Source organism: Haliotis rufescens, unplaced genomic scaffold (genome assembly GCF_023055435.1).
Source record: "Haliotis rufescens isolate VD_foot unplaced genomic scaffold, xgHalRufe1.0.p SCAF_10, whole genome shotgun sequence".
Lineage (NCBI taxonomy): Eukaryota > Metazoa > Mollusca > Gastropoda > Lepetellida > Haliotidae > Haliotis > Haliotis rufescens.
Window position 1 is genome coordinate 9,232,883 of NW_025963780.1, and position 20,005 is coordinate 9,252,887.

The window sequence follows — 20,005 nt, forward strand, 5'->3', positions numbered from 1 at the left end:
TGACAATAATAACTGATCGCCCAAACGCACCACGGCAACGGACATGGTGACCCGTGCAAATTTAAATGCACATGCATTTCTTGCCCTATAAAAATCCACCCTGATCGGATAACATTCATTGGTTATTGAATTTTTCTGCCACATGCCAAGAATGACAAGAAATCAGCGACACCAAGCCCTTGGACGATTGCAAGCTGGACAAACCGCCCGGCAAGTAGCCAATGCATTTTAAGTCCACGTAAGGACCATTTACAGGCTCCAGACTTGTGATGCCATTTTCTCAGAGACTAGAGTTGTGTTTCACTTTAAGAACAGTTGACACTTTAATTTCAACCTTGATGATCAGTTTTGCCAAGTTTCATTTTTTAATATGTCTCAAAGTATGTTTACAGTGTTTGGACAAATAAAGTTTTTTATATATCTATCCATGGTGACGTTTCCTTTGCGGTTCAGTATATTACAATAGCCTTGACAGGACTAAAAATCTGCCCATGAGATGTGCAGCATCTTATGTGAGCAGATGTTGAATGCTTGCTATGTTCTGGAGATGAAAGAAACGCATCTTGGAGCTGTTCCATTGTAAGGCCGCAGTCCTGATGAATCCCACGATTTTTCACTGAATCAGAGAAGGCAATTTCATGGTGTAAACAATCCATTAGTTTGGTATGGTCTACAGTGTCAAATGCAGTAGACAGATCAAGTAGGACAAGGAAGCCTAGATTCCCTCTGCCTGCTGATGACAGTTCATTTAACACTCTCAGTGCAGTTTCTGTTCTGTGGCCAGCGCTAGATGCAGATTTGAAATTTATCCATTAGGCTGCTTGTATCCAAGTGTTCTGAGAGACGAATGTTCACTGCCCTTTCAAGCACTTTAGTGATGAAGGGTAAATTTGATTCCGGTCGGTAATTGTCCAGAGGATTTGGGTTAAGACTACGAGCGTTTTGACAATAGCCTCCTTGAAACATTTTGGAACTTCCCTAGATGAAAGACTTAGATTGATAATCTAGTAGAGTATCAGGGTGATCGATGACAGTATCTGTTAGGATAGGATCAAGTCGGCAGGATGTTGGTTAAATGTCCGCAGCTCTAACTCTGAGATTGGTTCAAATTCATCGTTCATCCATGGTGTTGCCATTACAACTATCATGCAAGTTCAGACCCTTTGGAGACTCGCCACGTTGACAATCTGGAACAATGTCAGTGTGTCTGGCAGCTAAGGACTGTTTATCAAGACTTTGTCGGATTTTCTGTAATTGTTGAAATCATTGGCGAGTTGGATGGAGCTTAGTGATTTGAGCAGAATCTTGTCTTCTTCCCCATCAGAGAAAATATAAACTTGTAAAGATCTTCTGGCAGATCATCACTGTCCTTCATTCTCTGTAGGTGATGGGCACTTTTAGATGTTCGTATCTGTTGAGTAACAGGATTACGTGCTGCTTTGTAGATCTGCCTATGAACCTTTAGTTTGGTTTTCCGCCCTTGCCGTTCAGCAATACCATAGTGTGCAACTTTTTCGCAATACCAGGGACTTGCCGGTCTACTTAGAATCTTCTTTTCGACCTGGAATACTGTAAGATATTTTATGAAGAGTGTTTGAGAACGGTATAAGGATTTGAACTGAAAGGGCGCATCATGACAACAGTTGTCATCCACAAAATATCCTTTCTATGCTTTTACGTAACTAGTCTTTCATAGGCAGTTAGAAGTTGGGAGAAAATGAATATATGTCACTTTATAATGGATAGCAATTGTTTTTATTCTTGGTACTACGTTTCAGAGCTACTCCTTGCTCTTTCATCAGGTGATTGTCAAGTATTTATTAATCAAGATGTTGACATCTAGTGAATAGTGAATGTACTGGTCCGTGTGAGTGGGTTTGCGATATATATATACATATAACGTCGTACAAAGAATGAAATAAGTTGTTTTCCATAACAGAGTGTCATGTATTCATGTTACTTAACAACTTCTTAAAAAATGCTAATCAAACAGTTCAGTTTAACTGGAATACTGTTGGAAACGGTGTTAACCTAACTCACTTACTTACTCACTCCCCCAAGTTATAATACAAAAACATTTAATTATTGTGGCCAACATATAGAAGACAATGTGACCCGTTGCTCACATCGCATATCAGAGATTTCCCTGATTTGAATATATTCAGTTAATGAATGTGTGGGAAGCGCCCAACAAATACCCGTACTAATCCAAAATGAGAGCTCTTTTACACTCAGTAAGTGAGTGTCTCAAACAGGAGGAACACCAAAAGTACCACATGTCGCAGACGATTACCAATTTGCTGAAATCCACGGACTATGGTATGGCGATCACAAACCAAAGTGATCGGGACAATTTTTGGATCTCTCTTTCCAACAATGTGTAATATGAAGCGAATATGCTTGAATGTGTGCGTGTCAACTATGAAACGCTTTTACCAATATTTCGGCCATATGACGGCAAGCAACATAAAGAATGCGCTTGACACATTGTATCCGTGAGGGGAATCGAGCATAGATCTTTACCGTGGCGTACTAACGCGATGTCCGCAAGTTTACCCCACCAACATTGCTTCCAGCAATGAAACGCATCTTGGATGGCATCGGTCGTCATTTTGGAAATGTCACGAAACCTTTCGAAAGCTTTACTGAGGCCTTGAAAGGCACCAAAGGCTGCCGCTGCTGGAATATTGCTCGACACAAAAGAAATTTAATTTTATGGAAAAGTGAAGTCATCCCTCTTGTTACATGTGCAAAGGGCACAAAATATATTCTACAAACACGTGTACAGTTAAAGGAGCTGAGAATGAAAGATTGACTTGTGCATGTCTTTCTAGCACACTGTGTAAATGGATACAAAAGGTATGAGCTATACAGTAATATAAGTACTAGTAAGTTAAATAAGTTAGGTGAGGACATCTCGTTAGAAGGGAGAATAAATACACACAACAGTCGTAGGTCTCTCTTTGTCATGAAGTTTGTGCAAGTCGCAGTAATATATATTTTGGTGACGTGAGTGAACGAGTTTGGTTTAACGCCACAATGAACAGTATTACATAACTACTATACCGCGGCGTGACAGTTCAAAGTGGGAGGAGACCCCGAGGTGGTGCAGGTCGTAAAGATCTCTCAAGTGAAACCAACGAGATCGAATATGAAGCAGACATGCTACCAAAAAGCTAAGTGGGTGTGAATCATGAATTCGAACTCAAGGCGAGAAAATCCGGGGGTGGCTAGGGTACCAACTCTACATATGGAGATGCGACGTCTTTAAGAAAGTAGGGAGTCTCCCGATGTTGACAACGTTGAGATCTTTGGATCAGGCAAACCGTTGACACTCAGACAAATACAACACAAATGCAATATGACACTTCTTCATAATATCATTTTATATAAAAAAGAAGTATAAATGGAAAGATCATCCTATAAACAAGCTCATGTATGTCCAGTGATCAGGTGGCACATAGGAGGACTTAGTTCTCTTTGTCAACGGCGATGTGATCCTGATACTGCGGAGGATGTAGCATATGATATAATTTCGTAAGTCACAGAATCTGACGTGAGTTAAGATTTCATGTCATCTCAAGCGACCTGTTACTGATGTGTTCCACGGTTGTTGATGAAATCTGACACCATTTTGTTTTTCCAGCTTATTGCATCATGTGATATATAGTCATATTACTCATTTTCACGAAATGCAAGGAGTCAAGGCACAGCTATCAATCTGGGCCGTTGTTTGGCTTCGAGAGAAACAACATCTCGAGATTAGTCACTGGGAAGGCCGACTACATACGAATATACACATCAGAATTATATGGTTAGTTGGTTCAGTTCCATTCTGTCCATAGGGGTGAGATTCTGTTCATTCATAAGAACGTTTCTGATGAAATCATATTGCTGAAAATCTGGAGCGTCCATCATGTCGGCCATATGAAGATTCTCCCTCCACGATAACCTATTGTCTGGGGTCCACCCATTCATCATCATTGGCGCACCGTTGTGCCGTCCGTTGTAAGATACAGCGTTTGGTGGAAGCATCGGAGGTTGTTCGAGAGATGGGAGGTTGAGGGGAGGATGTTGGAGAGGTGGGAGGTTCAATGGAGGGTGGGTTAGAGGTGGGAGGTCGAAAGAAGGCTGGTTCACTGGTGGGGAATTCATAGGCTGAGAGTACATTGGCGGTTGGTTCATTTGATGCGAGTTCATTGGCGATTGGTTCATTTGATGCGAGCTCATTGGCGGTTGATTCATTTGATGCGAGTTCATTGGTGGCTGGTTCATATGATCAGAGTTCATAGGTTGTGCATTTATTTGTGGATAGTTCATCTGTTGCGAGTTCATTGGTGATTGGTTTACATTTTGTGAGTTCATATGTGGATGGTTCATAGCTTGTGAGTTAATGGGTTGTTGATTTACAGATTGGGAGTGCATGGAATTTTGGTTTATTGGATATGAATTCATGGGTGACTGGTTGCTAGACTGTGAATTCAGAGTTGGTTGATTCATATATTGTGAATTAATGGGTTGTTGATTTACAGATTGGGAGTGCATTGAATTTGGATATGCGTTCATTGGGGATTGGTTGTAAGACTGCGAATTCAGATTTGATGGACTCATAGATTGTGAATAAATAGGCTGTTGGTTCCCTGATTGTGAGTTCATGGAATTTTGGTTGATTGGATATGAGTTCATTGGTGATTGGTTGTTAGGTAGAAAATTCATGTGGAGTTGATTCCCTGATTGTGCGTTTGTGGATTGTTGATTCCCTGATTGTGGGTTCATGGAATTGTGGTTTATTGGATTCGAGTTCATTGGTGATTGGTTTTTAGGTAGTAAACTCATGTGGAGTTGATTCCCTAATTGTGCGTTTGTGGATTGTTGGTTCCCTGATTGTTGGTTCATGGAATTGTGGTTTATTGGATTCGAGTTCATTGGTGATTGGTTTTTAGGTAGTAAATTCATATTTAGTTGATTCATAGATTGTGAAATAATTGGTTGTTGGTTCACTGATTGTGAGTTCATGGAATTTTGGTTTATTGGATATGACTTCATTGGTGATTGGTCTTTAGGTTGTGAGCTCGTATAGGGTTGATTCACAGGTAGTGAATTGATCTGCGGTTGATTAAATGATTGTGAGTTACTGGATGGTTGGTTAATTTGAAATACGTTCATCGGTGTTTTGTCAATGGGTTGTGAATTCATTGGTGCCAGGTGAATTGGTTGTGAATCTGTTGGTGGCTGATTCACAGGTAATGAATTCATCTGTGGTTGATTAAATGATTGTGAATTACTGGATGGTTGGTTAATTTGATATTCATTCATCGGTGTTTTGTAAATGGCTTGTGAATTCATTCGTAATAGGTGAATAGGTTGTGAGTTTGTTGGTGGTTGATTCACAGGCAATAAATTCATTTGTGTTTGATTAAATGATCGTGAATTGCTGGATGGTTGGTTAATTTGATATTCATTCATCGGTGTTTTGTCAATGGTTTGTGAATTCATTGGTAATAGGTGAATAGGTTGTGAATCTGTTGGTGGTTGATTCACAGGTAATGAATTCATCTGTGGTTGATTAAATGATCGTGAATTACTGGATGGTTGGTTAATTTGATATTCATTCATCGGTGTTTTGTCAATAGCTTGTGCATTTATTGGTAATAGGTGAATAGGTTGTGAGTTTGTTGGTGGTTGATTCACAGGTAATGATTTCATCTGTGGTTGATTAAATGATCGTGAATTACTGGATGGTTGGTTAATTTGATATTCATTCATCGGTGTTTTGTCAATCGTTTGTGAATTCATTGGTAATAGGTGAATAGGTTGTGAATCTGTTGGTGGTTGATTCACAGGTAATGAATTCATCTGTGGTTGATTAAATGATTGTGAATTACTGGATGGTTGGTTAATTTGATATTCATTCATCTGTGTTTTGTCCATCGAGTGCGCGTTCATTGTGTGCACAGGTGGATTGTTAAACGTAGGGGGGTTTATAGTTTGTGAATTTACAGTGGGCTGCAGAAATTGGGACGGCATGTCGTTCTTCCTTTGCAAAGGGGTTTCATGGTAATTAGTCTTAGGAAATTGGCTGATGGATGGCAAATACTGGCCTTGATTTGCAGGTTGCGTATTTACTGGTTTCTTGATTGACGCAGGATTGTTGCCATTGTTGTTGAAACCTAAACCAAAAGAAAGATCTGGGGTGCCTGGTTGACTTGTTTGATCAGAACCAGAGGTTTGAGACAGGGGTCTGTTATTAACTGGCTGTTTTCCTGCTGTAGGAAACGGATTTGATGCATGGTTAGTAGATGGATGTCCTTGGCTTTGGGCGATGAATTTAGATAGAGCAGTCATCATGTCCACGGATTTTCGTCCTTGTGTATGAGGGTGGTTTCGGGAACTGACAGCGCCTGTGTCAGATGGGTTTATAGTGGGTAAATGTCCACCAACTGTGTTCATTGTAGGGTTTGTGTCAATGGTGGGCAATGTTTTGGGTGGATTCATATGAGCCTTGTGATAATAGGAAGCCCTTGGTACTACTTGACCTCCTTGATACCCCTGACCTCCACTTCCGTGAGTTCCATGAACACCTTGATTCACCTCAACTATGTGACCTCCTTGAACATTTTGACTGCCACCACTTTGACTTGCCTGACTGTTACGGCCTCCTTGAACTCCATAACCCCCTGGACTTCCCGCACCTGCATGACCACTGACGCGTGGTACCACTGCTGATGCTCTAGGAAGAAATCCGTCTGAAAACATAATGGCGGTGCAATGTAAGTACATGTGATACAAAAATAACGACAATATATATCTCACAGTGGGGTTTGCACACATTACCTTATGTGTTCTATGGAGGTTGTTAAAACCTTTGAAAACCTCATGTATCAACCTCACGTTTCAGATATGTATCACAAGGGCTTCAATATGAGGTTTTTGAAAGGCATTCAGAAGTGATTCACATAAGGAAGAGAATATATGGATGTCAACTTCTTTATTATGAGGAACACAACGTTTCGGAGTATATGCTTACTCCTTCATCGGGTGAATGAGGAACACAAATTCGGAGTATATGCATACTCTTTCATCAGGTGAATGAGGAACACAACGTTTCGGAGTATATACTTACTCCTTCATTAGGTGAATGAGGAACACAACGTTTCGGAGTATATGCTTACTCCTTCATCAGGTGAATGAGGAACACAACGTTTCGGAGTATATGCCTACTCCTTCATCAGGTTCAATATGGACAGGCTTCAATATGAGCAGCTAGTAATGTGTTTTCCCTGTCATCCATTGCAGCGAACAGTGCTCCTGTGGGGTACGTTCTTTACAGGAAATTATTAAGATTCCTTTACACAGTACATCCCTGCAAAATATATGGATACCGCTGACTGTTTGGGGAGGTCCAAGCTAATGGTAATTCGTTGTCACAACCAATTCGCCCTTAAACCAATTAAGCTTTGTTATATCCACACGTCTTAAATCTGATATATACCGAAACGTCGCATCATAACATGATAAAGAAGTTGTCATCCATAAAATATCTTGTCTTTAATGTCAGTAATAACTGGCACAAAGTCACGATCTTGGATTATTATCGCCGGTTGTAGTCTGCATCACATGACGCATTTCATCACTGTATATCAGCCAGCGGCGACGTTTGACAAGCACACAATTTGCAGCGTATGCAAACAATATGAAAGTGTGGGAGATTCAAATGTTGCGTTGGTTAGGTCAAAAAACACATTTGCCTGAAGTTTATCCATGATATAGTAGGTCAGCATTCGTCTATATTATTAATTGTGTATACATGCATTCTCAGGGGCCTGATTGATTCTCTTTGTTCGGCAATTTGTTTACCAGTCAATCAGACAACGGGCGATTCTTGCTGAAATTGTATTTACATATATATAGAACTAGTAGTTCCAGAAAAGTCACAGTTTGCGTATCAGCCAATCAAATCCCATGCAAGAGTTGTGACACATGTGTTTAATAACAGTTTGTTATGCTGCACGTCCAGGAAGTACCACGTGTGTAATAGGTGTTGGTATTAAACACTTACGGTCACAGGTACACTTCGACTGATGATATACTGTTCCGGGAGCACATTTCCTTGGCATCAACTTTCCATGGACTTTTTCAAAATACATATCTGGCCTCTGCAAGTTCGGTGACAGGTTTGGACAGATCTGACCTGAAACGTGTCATACTCGTGATTGATAGTACTGACAATTGTTATGTTTTTATATTAATCATGTAGATGTTAACTCGGTACGTTATGAACGGTACGTAGTGTTGTACGTTATTTTATTTATCACTAAACATGTATTAATATGGTACACCTTTATGATGACTGTGGTTGTATAGTTCCATTCAATAGAAAGGATCGCTAAATAATCATATCAATTATGGAGATAATTCTCTGCGTTCTTTAATTGGAAAAATATACAACAGTATCAGAGAGTGAAGATGGTTTCAGACAGAAACATTCCAAAGTCGATCATACATCTTACTTCGTACGCAATTATTCAGAAATGTTTATCAAGAAGAAAACAACACTTTATATTGCCTTCATTGATTTTAGAAATGCATTTGACTCTGTAAATCGCACTAAGTTTTGTCATTGCTCGTATTCAGCTGGTTTAAATGGTAAAATCATAAAGGCAATCAAGAGAGAGAGAGAGAATAATGTTTATTATAGTGTCAGATGTTATATTCACTGCATACTAAAACAGGTACACTAACAATAAATTATAACATCCGACCAGGTATGGCCTACGAGACACTAGACATAAAAGCATATGTATAAGGTCATGATCTGGATAAGGTAAATTAAGACATATACAACACAATGTGTAAAGTTAAGATGAGGTTATGAACACCCACGCACGCACGCACACGCACACACACGCCAAATTACTTATAAAGCAGTCACGCACACAATCATACACAAACACGAAGACACACACACACTCATACACACACACCAAACATACACATATACACACACACCACACGAACACCTACACACCATACGTACATTATACCCCCCTACCCAACACACACAAACACACACACACACACACACACACACACACACACACACACACACACACACACACACACACAGAAATCTGGCATACATTCACACATAGCGTGCATTACATCATAACGTAAATCATCATACATGTCATGAGTCAATTAAAAAGTGGACCTCAGTCTCTACTGAATTAAAACAAAAAGGGCAAGTTCTATCCTGGAGAAGGACAGGGGAACGACTGTACCTCATTTTTTCAATGTTAATGGGGAGGCTGCCACTGCGTATAAGTGCCAAATATTTTCTGGTGTTTCTATGGATATAATTTGATAAGACATAGGGCGCATGCGCTAGATCCTTCCTAAGCAATCTATAGGTCCTCAGCTAATTACCATTAGGGTTATTAGCAACATTCTACAGCTCTGAAAACCAATATATACATAATTGCCTGACAATCACAACACATGGAGTAATTTATGAATTATCATTAACCATCAGTGACCACGTAACGGCAGATTGTATTTAAAAAGGTAGACATTATACTTTGTATACTTTTGAACAGTTTCTCGGTTTGATAGTTGCCTCAGTAGTAATTCAAGTTTATAACAGTTTGGTTTCACATGGTAGAAAAGTGGCACATAACATTCTCTTTCCAGTACCAAGTATCGATATGCGAAGAGATAATGAAGTTCACCTCCGACTTTTACTTTATGACATAAATTGCATAATCTATTATTGTAGAGGGTAGTGATTACTAGAACGGAATTTGATGAGGGGGCGAGATAAATGATCAGCTTCCATTGCTCACAATTCTCATAATAGGTATTAATACAATGCTGTAGATCTTCAGTAGTTTTATAAAACCAACAGTTTTGACACCCTCACATTTAGAGACATTCAAATGGGCTTCAACGTCATTTAGAAAGAGTGAAAATAGAAGAGGCGATAGGTTTTCGCCCTGACGGACTCCTCTTTCGCAGCGAAAATATCCTTTTATGTCACCATTATGTTTTATACACGATTTAATATTATCGAATTTGTTCAACATAATCGTAAACAGTCTTAAGCGTATTCAATACGAAAACAGTTTCTGTCGAATCCCTACCTTTCATATGCTGTCAAAAACATTTTGAAAATCTATGAAGACACAGAATAGTTTTGTTTTTTGCTAATCTTAAAATATATATAAGATTGTTTAATACAAATATGTGGTCCACTGTCCACCTTTTTTGAAACGCGCCTGTATCTCTGAAAGAAGGTTGTTTTCTTCCACATATTTGTTCAGTCTGGCTTTTAGCACAGAGGTGAATAACTTTCCGAGACAGGATAATAGAGCTATTGATCGATAGTTTTCTGGTCTATTAGCGTCGCCTTTCTTATTATCTTTTTATATTTCAAATGAAAAACTTCACATTTTTAAAAGTAATCCCATATATGATATACAACGGACAAATGTATCAGAGAAGGTAATTTTTAATCATTAATGTCTAAAGAAGGATTTTAATTAACGATGGTAACCATAATTTGTTCCAAGCACCGGTATTCGGTAATAACATTAACAGTTTAAATCATAAGTCCCAAGCACGAGAATCTGATGGCACACATGTTCAGTAGCGTGTATGGCCACCATGTACGTTGACAACTGCCACACAACGCCTCCGCATGGACCCTGTGATGCTTGTGAACACATGATTGGGAAGACGACGCCATTGTTGCTGCAAAATGGTGCCAAGATCTTGCAAATTCTGTGGTTGGTTCTGGAGAGTGCGCAGACTTCTGCCAAGTGCATCCCAGACGTGTTCGATGGGTTTGAGGTCGGGAGACCTTGACGGCCAGTCCATGACGTTGACTCCCGCATTCTGAAGGAAATTCCTTGTCAAAATTGCTGTGAGGGGTCTGGCATTGTCGTGTTGGAAGATCAAACCGGGTCCATGTGCTGCCATAAAAGGCAAAAGTTCTGGTGCCAGTACCTGGTCGCGGTAAGCAGCAGCGTTGAGGTTGCCACGGATGACAAGAAGCCTGGAACGTGCATTGCCACAGAAAGCACCCCACACCATGACACTTCCGCCTCGAAATCTGTCAACTTCCTGTAGACAACACTGAGCGTAACGTTCATGACGGCGCCTCCACACCCTCGCCCCACCATCAGCAAATCGAAGATTAAATCGGGATTCATCACTGAAGACGACTTGATTCCAATTCCTCTGAGTCCATCGTAAGTGTCGCTGTGCCAACAATTGACGTTGACGTCTGTGAAATTGAGTCAGAATCGGCCCGCAGTATGGCCGTCGTGCTTGAAGGTGAGCAGTTCTCAGACGGTTTCGAACAGTTTGCGCACTCAGTCTACCCCTAAACAGTTACTTTCTGGTTGATGTAGCCGTCAAAAATCGGTTACGGAGGTGACGTAAGACAATCTGACGATCCTCTGCATGTGACGTCACACGTGGTCGACCTGGCCGAGGGCGATCAGCGGTGGTACCCGTTTGCTGTAGACACGTCTGTAAATCATAAACAGTCCGTCGACTACAACCAATCGTCCTTGCGACTTCAGCTACGGACGTTCCCGTCTGCAACATGCCGATGGCACGTTCACGTTGCACATTTGAAAGGCGTGGCATGACAAATGGCCGTAAAGACTTTTGTTTTCTTGTGTTTTTCTTTTTTTGTTAATGACTGCTAACACGTATGGCTGAAATCACGTCCGGTATTATGGCCACGTGACCAGTTGCACGTGAAAAAACACTTTTGCCACTATAGTGCTGTGCACATGATTTTGATCGATTCACCTGCACAAAAACGGGTGTTATCTAAAGACAATACGTGGCCATTACTGTTTAAATACACAATAAGGGCCCACAATGATAACTTGTCAAAATGTTAAAATTTTAGGATTGTGAAGTTTTTAATTTGGTTCAGTATATATCGGTTTAATAATCCCTGCTAACCAGGATCCTGGACTATGTTCACTCTCAATTACTAAGTTAAATAATTCATAATAAAATGAAGAAAAAGTTAATCTTTTTATCATATCAACACCAACACTTTTTTATTTTTGCCAGGAATGAATGATTGCGCCAACGGGGAGTCATTAGCATAACAGTGTTTTACTTTATTGCTTACGAGGGCAAACATTTAGGGGTTCATAAAAATAGTACGTGCCCTGGGGTCATATCACGTCAGGAGACAATAGTGTATTGTGTCGCCGTTATCCGGATGGCATTGTTGACGTCATTCGAATCTTATTGTGAAATAAGGTCGGAATGACGTCACTCTAGAAACGATATCAGAGCTAAAGATTGTTGACGTCATTCAACAAATTGTGATTCCGCTGCTGTTGCGACTTGCTGTTAGATAAACACTAAAATCTGTCTCTGTATGTAGACATCTCCTTCGGTAATAAATAGAACATCATTTTCGTGTTCAGGTCATACTATGTTTACGACACACGTGCCAAAAATCCAGTATCCCAGAATTCGCTCTCCCTCGGAAAATACCGGTATTTAGGTACTCGTGTCGTGAACATTGTATGACATGAACACTCATATACTAGTAATATTCTCTATGTATGACGATCTATATTCCCGAGACGCCGTGTATGATCCGTAAAGAGGCTGAGTCCAAGGACTGAACCTAGTGGCAGACCACAGGTCAGATCGAGTCTCTCTGTAGTGTTATCTACGATAACAGCCTGCTTCCTGTCAAAAGGAGCATCAGCTTAATGCAGTTATGTCTATTCCCATACTAACATGTTATACTGAACCACAAAAGAAACGTCACAATGGATAGATATATGAGAAACCTTATCCAAATATTGTAAACATACTTTGAGACATATTAAAAAGACGAAACTTGGCAAAACTGATCATTAATGTTGAAATTAAGGTGTCAAATGTTCTCAAAGTGAAACACAACACGAGTCTCGGAAAATTGCATCACAAGTCAGTATCTCGTGTGTCCGCCATGCGCAATGGGGACTGCCGTGCAACGTCGATACATGGAATGGATGAGGCGGTTGATTAAGGCCATGGGCACTTGAGACAACACTCTGAGGAACGCCTGGCGCAGTTCAGCCGCAGTTGTCGGCCTTGGTCGGACGTCATTCAGCCGTCTTTGAATCTCGTCCCACAGGTGCTCAATGGGATTTAAATCGGGACTGAGGGTAGGCCACTGCATTGTTCTGGTGCCATTCTGCTGGAGGAAGTCTCTTGTTGCCCTTGCAGTGTGGGAACAGGCGTTATCATGCTGAAACTCGTCGTTGCGGCGACGTGCCAAATGGGGTATGGCGTGTGGTCTCAAGACTTGATCAATGTACCCAACTGCTGTGACACCATTGCCTCTTCCTGGACCGATGTTCTGGAAGACCACAGGGCCGACCCTCTGTGCAAGACCAATTCCACCCTAACACAATGATGCTCGGAGCACCCAACGAGTCTCTCTCCACAACAGAAGCATCCGAATAACGTTCCCCGCGGGGTCGCCAGACTCTCTGACATCTGCTGACATGAAACAAAGCGATCTTGAAGATGCTGTCGCACAATCTGACGATCCTGACGTCGGGTGGTGATCCTTGGTCTTCCACTACGTGGTCGGTCATCTGTGGTGTTGGTGATCTGGTACCGTTGCTGGAGGCTGTTTATGTTCCTTACGTGGACTTGAAATGCATTTGCTACTTGCAGGGCGGTTTGTTCAGCTTGCAATCGTCCAAGGGCTTGGTGTTGCAGAAATCTTGTCAATCTTGGCATGTTGTAGCAATTCAATAACGAATGAAAGTTATCCGATCTGGGTGGATTTTTATAGGGCTAGAAATGGGGGAACGCATGTGCATTTCAATTTGCATGGAACTCACGTGCATCGGGTTACCATGGCCATTGCCGTGATGCCTTTGGGCGATCGGTTTTATTGGCTTTGTTTTTTATCATCAAATTTCATTTTTCCGGACAAGGTAATGTTAATTTTTAGAAACTTTGACAAAAATTACCAAGATATTTAAATGACAACTTTTCATGCAATGTTACTTGGGGTGTCGTTTCTTTTGCGCTCAGTCTAGTTTGTGTTGCCCTGTAACCAACATGTTCACGAAACAAGAGGATATACATGTGTTTCTCTATGTGACACATGCGTGTACATCCGTCTACATTAAGACCAAAGACCAAAGTTCTTTTCTGAAATGACTTCTATCCACTCAATTTATGTCAAAGTAACAATTTCCTCTTGTCAGATACGACTTGATGCAATTAATCGCTATCACGTCTTACATTTGACAGTAAGAACAATAAGCAGAAGACAGTGATTAATTAAAAACGAATGGATTTTGCAAAGCATATACATCAGAGTGTAGGATGTTGATCTTTATTTGAATTGATGCAGTACTTCCTGATTTATGTCATTTGTGTTAAGTATTTTAATGTCAATGAAATAATAAGCTGAGAGGTGAAACGTTTTAGACATATAATCCCTGGCACGAATTACTGTTGAAGGACGCTCTAAAAGTTATATACGCTGACACATAGTTTTCTTTTTGAGTTGATAGTTTTACAATGATAAGCCGTGCTTGATGTACTGAAACAGTCGTTAGTCCAACCACTATTTTCGGAAAATACGTTATTGGGTTGTTAGCTAGCAAAATACAATGTGCTGAGGACGTCCCATTTAACATGACACGTCACAGAGAATGTAACTACTTTACAGCTTAATCTTGGTTAACTTCGCTTGTTCATTATGCCCAACTCTTCCCTCAAAGGTTGCAACAATTCTCAGTTAAATACGTTCTAATTCCGGAAACCCATATGCCCAGGAACGTTCTGCATTGTGCCACATCTCGGACAAAATGTAACATGCCGTTTTCATTGGTACATACTAAGGAAGGACGAGAGAAAAAATGATTATTTTGGTTTTGCCAAAACACTAAGGTATGACAAATATCGAGGCATGCAATTCAACAAATGGACCAGCAAAATCTTTCTTCTTTGCTCAAAACTCAATTCTCATTCTCAAAACTCATTACTTGTTTTTTGTCACCTCACCTCTTTGTGATAGCTTGACGAGTCACTTTTCCGAAACGAAATTAGGAATGGGGGGTTGGTGCACTCGGGATTATCCGCAGGCTAGAATGCACTTTTTGTGCGCATGTTCCGCAATGTAAGATGGTTGTGTTTTTTTCTCCTCGGGAAATTGAATACCAACTGAGAAAATATATCCGGAAGGCTATTTCGCGACAGGAATCTTGAAAATTGATATCTGAGTATTTGCCAGCGATCGTCCTTACTCTTGGCAAAGTCTCCTAAGAGCAATTGTCTCACACATCCATTGATCATCATTTGGTTATTTCATGATCATTAACCAAAATAAATAACACGGGCTATTCTTATTATTTCGTTGTCCTTTCTGTTTTTAAAGATGATTTGGTGTTTTAATGTTGAGGTTGTATGACTGTGTTGTATTTGATGAAACCTAAACATAAACAGTGATCAAACAGCTAAGCACATAATTTAAATGTTGACTGACACCAAAACGTTTATGTAGCAGGACGTGGCGTCATCCCAGAGATGACATCCTTACCTTGTCAGCTTGGTCGTGTTGACAAAGCTTCCGACCTCTGATCAGAAGGCCATTGGCTCGAATTCCATTGCGGGACACTTTCATTATTAATAACCTCAATGCTAGAGAAAAATTGTATCGCTGTTACCTTCTGAGCGAAGCTCCTAACAGCAATAGCCCGACCACAAGCTCCCCATACTATAGCTCCCCATTGTTATAGGTGACTACAACCATGCTTGGAGTTGAACTCACAACCGACTGACCGTTATGTTTTTTAAACACGTGATGACTGACGTGACGCCGAATACCTTAATATTTTTAATGATTTCAAATGTTTAGGAATTCCCATGCATGTCTCGACAGAACACTGGACGGATAGTTTTGCTCTTTGGTTGATGCCGTAAGTGCACAACGAATAGAATGCAAAACGAATCCCTCTTTGTTTCATCTTAATAACACCGTTAGATATTTCTAAAACAATCTATCTAAATATATAAAGAACAACGGGTGATAGATGTTGACCATGTATATTTCTGTTTATACTGATGAGGCCAAGCATATCTTGGCATGTGTCTTTTCACAACTTCACTTACATTGCTGTCACGATTAATACACCTAGGTTTATAGCAATATGACAGTATGGGTGATTGCTAAATGTTTATGTTGCCAAGGGAACAAACAGCACTCACCTGCAGTGACGGTGAACAGTAACACCCACAGAGACGTTCTCATAAGGCTTGGTTGTGCCATTGCTCCACACACCTGTTACAAATATTAATAACATTATCATTTTCTCTACATCGACATGTGTTGAGTATCTGTGATCTGTCAGTGTAACGAGAGAGCGGCACATGCTCAACAAGTTTCGGAACACCATGGTGTTGTTGTTTGTATGTGTGTACTTCTTCAAAAATGAACTGCTTGTTTGTTGTTCTGCGTCACTGTCAGTAATACTCTAACTATGTCATTGCAGCCTGTCAAAAATCGAGCCTGGGACCGATAAACAAGTTGCTGATATCATGAGCAACGCCGTCAGGGTACGATGACATGCACTCGCCGAGCCAGACCACTCTATACCAACCAGTCGCCTCTCAGGACAAGCATAGTAAATTGGAACCTATTCTAACCTGGGTGTCCATTTATTCCATTAATACATGGCCCGAGCGCTGTGTAATGTTGTAAATGTAAATGTAAATCTACAAATGTTGATCTGAAGCGAAGACGGGAAATCGTCTCAACTGTTCATGGCTTGATACCTTTCGTCATAGATTTATTTAAGATGGCGTACTTTGACATGCATAAGTTCACTATATATTTAAATTAATATTTGACCGACATTTTTATCTCTAGTTGATATTTATATATTCTGCTGATCATTAGGTGTGGTTGTTGTTGTAGCATACTACATCCATTATGTGATTATGCCATTGTATTCCCTAGTAACATCATCTGTAACAAATATATAATTGAAACGTCACGAATTGTCAATGACTTTGTTCATTTCTATGTAAGATTGTCTTTGATAAGCATTCTAGAAGTTGGTATTGCTAATGACTATAATATTGTACATGACAAATTAGTATTTAATCTTAAACATAAGGAATTTTCACTTAAGATTATACTAATCTTTGTCTTTTTGTATATGCACAAATTTGTCATTTGTGCCTACGGACATAGTTTGGCTGAGCTCATACACAAAGAAAGTTGTGTCGGTGGCAGGTGCCCAATATGATGATTAACACAGACCCATCAGCAAGTCAGAAAACATACATGTAACATCACTCACAGTTCTCGACATATCCCGTTGCAAAATGCCCAAAGAAACTCACTCAAGGCAAATAAATTGAGAACTTCAAGGAAGTGTCGTGTCGTGCCAACTGTGAGCTAGGAAATGTTTTCTCCTTGTGTTAATATGTCCTGTCACAATGTCCTATAAATAAGTATACGACCACTTCATTCTAAGCAGGTTCAGGGACTCATGAGTTGTAAGTGACATACATCAGATATGAACGACAAAGCACATACATGGTCAGGAAATAAAAGTACGAAATGTGAAAAATAGTTGTCATGGTTACCATTAATACATATTCATTTTGAGGGCTTAAATATTTCATGTTGACATATTACAGTTATGAAATTTCCCCTCTATCCATTCAGAACCCCATCATCTGTAGAACCCCATCGCTGTAGAACTCCATCGCTGTAGAACTCCATCGCTGTAGAGTATATTGTGGGGGTGGCTCGGTGTAACAAGCACAAAGTTAATGTTCTGGTGAGGACGAGATCGTTAAAATGTCAACACCAGCGATGATTCCAAACATGTGATCTTAATTCGATTTTACTATGACTCTCTTATGTTACATAGATGCTGGTACGCTACACATCTACGAATGCATTTGATTTTATTGTCTGCGATCATCTAGCCATTCTTTTGTATTTGTGTAATGCATACTGATAAGTAACAGTTGATTCAAATAGAGATGCATTTACATTGACAAGCATCTCTCCGACCTACAACTTGGTATGTTGGCTCCTGATAGTGCCGCAAGTTACAGTCTGGTTTCAAATGCCACAGTCAACGGGAGAAATAGTTGTAGACATATCCCCTTGTTACATTTCTAAACTTCTTCGCGCATTTCATTTCATACAGAGCAACGTATTGTAATGCCAGTTACCAGATTCTCTTTATCGTGAAACACAGACATGTACAAAGTATTAATGACATCCCCTGCAAGGATGTTTCCAATATACATGTTATACTATTTGTTCAGAAAAATAACAAAGTTAAGTAAATTGTGCCGGTTATAACCCTTTTCACGGGACTCAGTTATACTTTGGAAATCCAAATACATCGTAAGCAACAAATAAAGTTATCTGAACTCACGCAAATAAATATATTCAGTGAACACAATGTCGAAAGTGTTCCCAGACAGTTTATTAATGTACCACAAATCGCATTAATATTAAAGACAAGGTACGAGTCCCATACGAAAAACACATCCCTACTTTTAGACTTTGACAAAATATTAAGAAGATTTTAGAAATGATTTTACACATAATCCAGAACGCCTTGTAAATATGTCTTCATACTGTGAGAGACACCCAGGGGGGTTCACGTGAAATATGTTTCCTGCTGCAGATGCACGTGTGCCACGCTCTCTAGCAAGTTGATCTTTACAATGTATGGTACTGGTTGTTCACGCTTTTAGGGATCCAAAACGAGTATTTTGACAACTGCTTGCACATTTGGAGATGATGATCGGAATATGTATTTATCGTTGAACCCTGAACAAGGATATATGTTACTCCTGTTTCCTATATATAATTACTTTAACCTGAACATCGGGGACATTTGGGTGTAGATAAAGTAATCATAAATAATTGACAGCCAACTGTCGTAGACGTCCGAACAATAGAATGACCTCACAGGAATATGTTAACTTACAGGTAATATAATAGAGCATTTGGATGTTGTTTGTGTTAACTTTGATACCTGATCATCAGGGGTTCATATATATAAATGCATTGAGATAATGAAACAAAGACCAATCATTCTTACCCCTCTTTGATATTGATGTTCCCCTCACCACTACGTCCCACAACTAACTAATGTTCTCGCCTGTCTCTGCCTTTATCGCTTCGGAGAAAACCGTTGCAGGTTGACGTCACAGTTCGACCTGTCAATCCCATTGTTTCCTGCATTTTATGACATGTACAAAGAGGTATCACGTAATTAGGTTTTGGAAGTGGGTCCCATTGTGTAGAAGTAAGCGTGTATTGGAAGTTAATGTATTGTTTTTGTTGTAGTACTTTGATATTCCTGCTCGAGGCGCCAATCTACGTATGATGTCACGCTATGGTGGCGCTTGATTCTGATATACTTAAAAAATTTGCCGGCAGATGTTGTGAAATTTACGTTATGCTAACTTTCATTATGTTTAGCTCAATTGTTCATTGCATATTTTGCAACTAAACAGGTTTATTCAAAGCTGGAAGAAACATACAAAAAGCACATATCTTGTAAAATACAACAAAAGCTATAGCTAAGAAATTGTTCGTTAATGAGGAATTTTCAAAGCAATTTTTAAGGATGTAATTACACGTAAGAGCTAGTATAAGGTAATGTGAATTTGAATTAGTTTCAGCCTATGGTCACGAACAGGGCTTCTATATCCACAAGTGTTTCGTAACAGAACAGCGCCAAAACGCACCTTTTATATCTGGATATTGAACTATTGACGTTCAGATGTAATTTATGTTCAGTAATATACATTTGATAGGTATTTGAAAAAACGTTTAGTAGTAAATGGAAAGCCCAAAGACTATTTAAACACACGTGTTTGTACCACTGGCCATTTGCATCACGCCTTCTGATGTCCCCAGAAACATCTAGAGGTTTGGCTTGTCCATGTTGTTCAGTACAAGGTAAATTAC

At 39.9% G+C, this 20,005-nt stretch overlaps 1 protein-coding gene and 1 long non-coding RNA gene across 2 annotated transcripts in view; one reads left to right on the forward strand and one right to left on the reverse strand.

The window, feature by feature from the left end:
* Positions 1–20,005, forward strand: part of LOC125375604 — a 46,207-nt gene that overhangs the window by 9,470 nt on the left and 16,732 nt on the right. The window lies entirely within an intron of this gene.
* LOC124116198 (ras guanine nucleotide exchange factor Y-like) lies at positions 3,363–19,238 on the reverse strand. Its single transcript, XM_046477450.2, has 4 exons — positions 19,131–19,238; positions 16,261–16,333; positions 8,060–8,191; positions 3,363–6,746 (listed from the first exon to the last, which is right to left on the reverse strand). Exons 2-4 carry the CDS (start codon positions 16,319–16,321, stop codon positions 3,808–3,810), a joined length of 3,132 nt encoding a protein of 1,043 aa, XP_046333406.2. The 5' UTR covers positions 16,322–16,333; positions 19,131–19,238; the 3' UTR covers positions 3,363–3,807.

What these genes read in the sequence shown, in the direction of transcription:
- LOC124116198 (XM_046477450.2), bottom strand. Translation starts at nt 16,321, where the DNA reads ATGGCACAACCAAGCCTTATGAGAACGTCTCTGTGGGTGTTACTGTTC. An exon ending in ACTGTTCACCGTCACTGCAG is followed by an intron (nt 8,192 to 16,260) that starts GTGAGTGCTGTT and finishes GACACGTTTCAG; the next exon opens with GTCAGATCTGTCCAAACCTG. An exon ending in GTCGAAGTGTACCTGTGACC is followed by an intron (nt 6,747 to 8,059) that starts GTAAGTGTTTAA and finishes TTATGTTTTCAG; the next exon opens with ACGGATTTCTTCCTAGAGCA.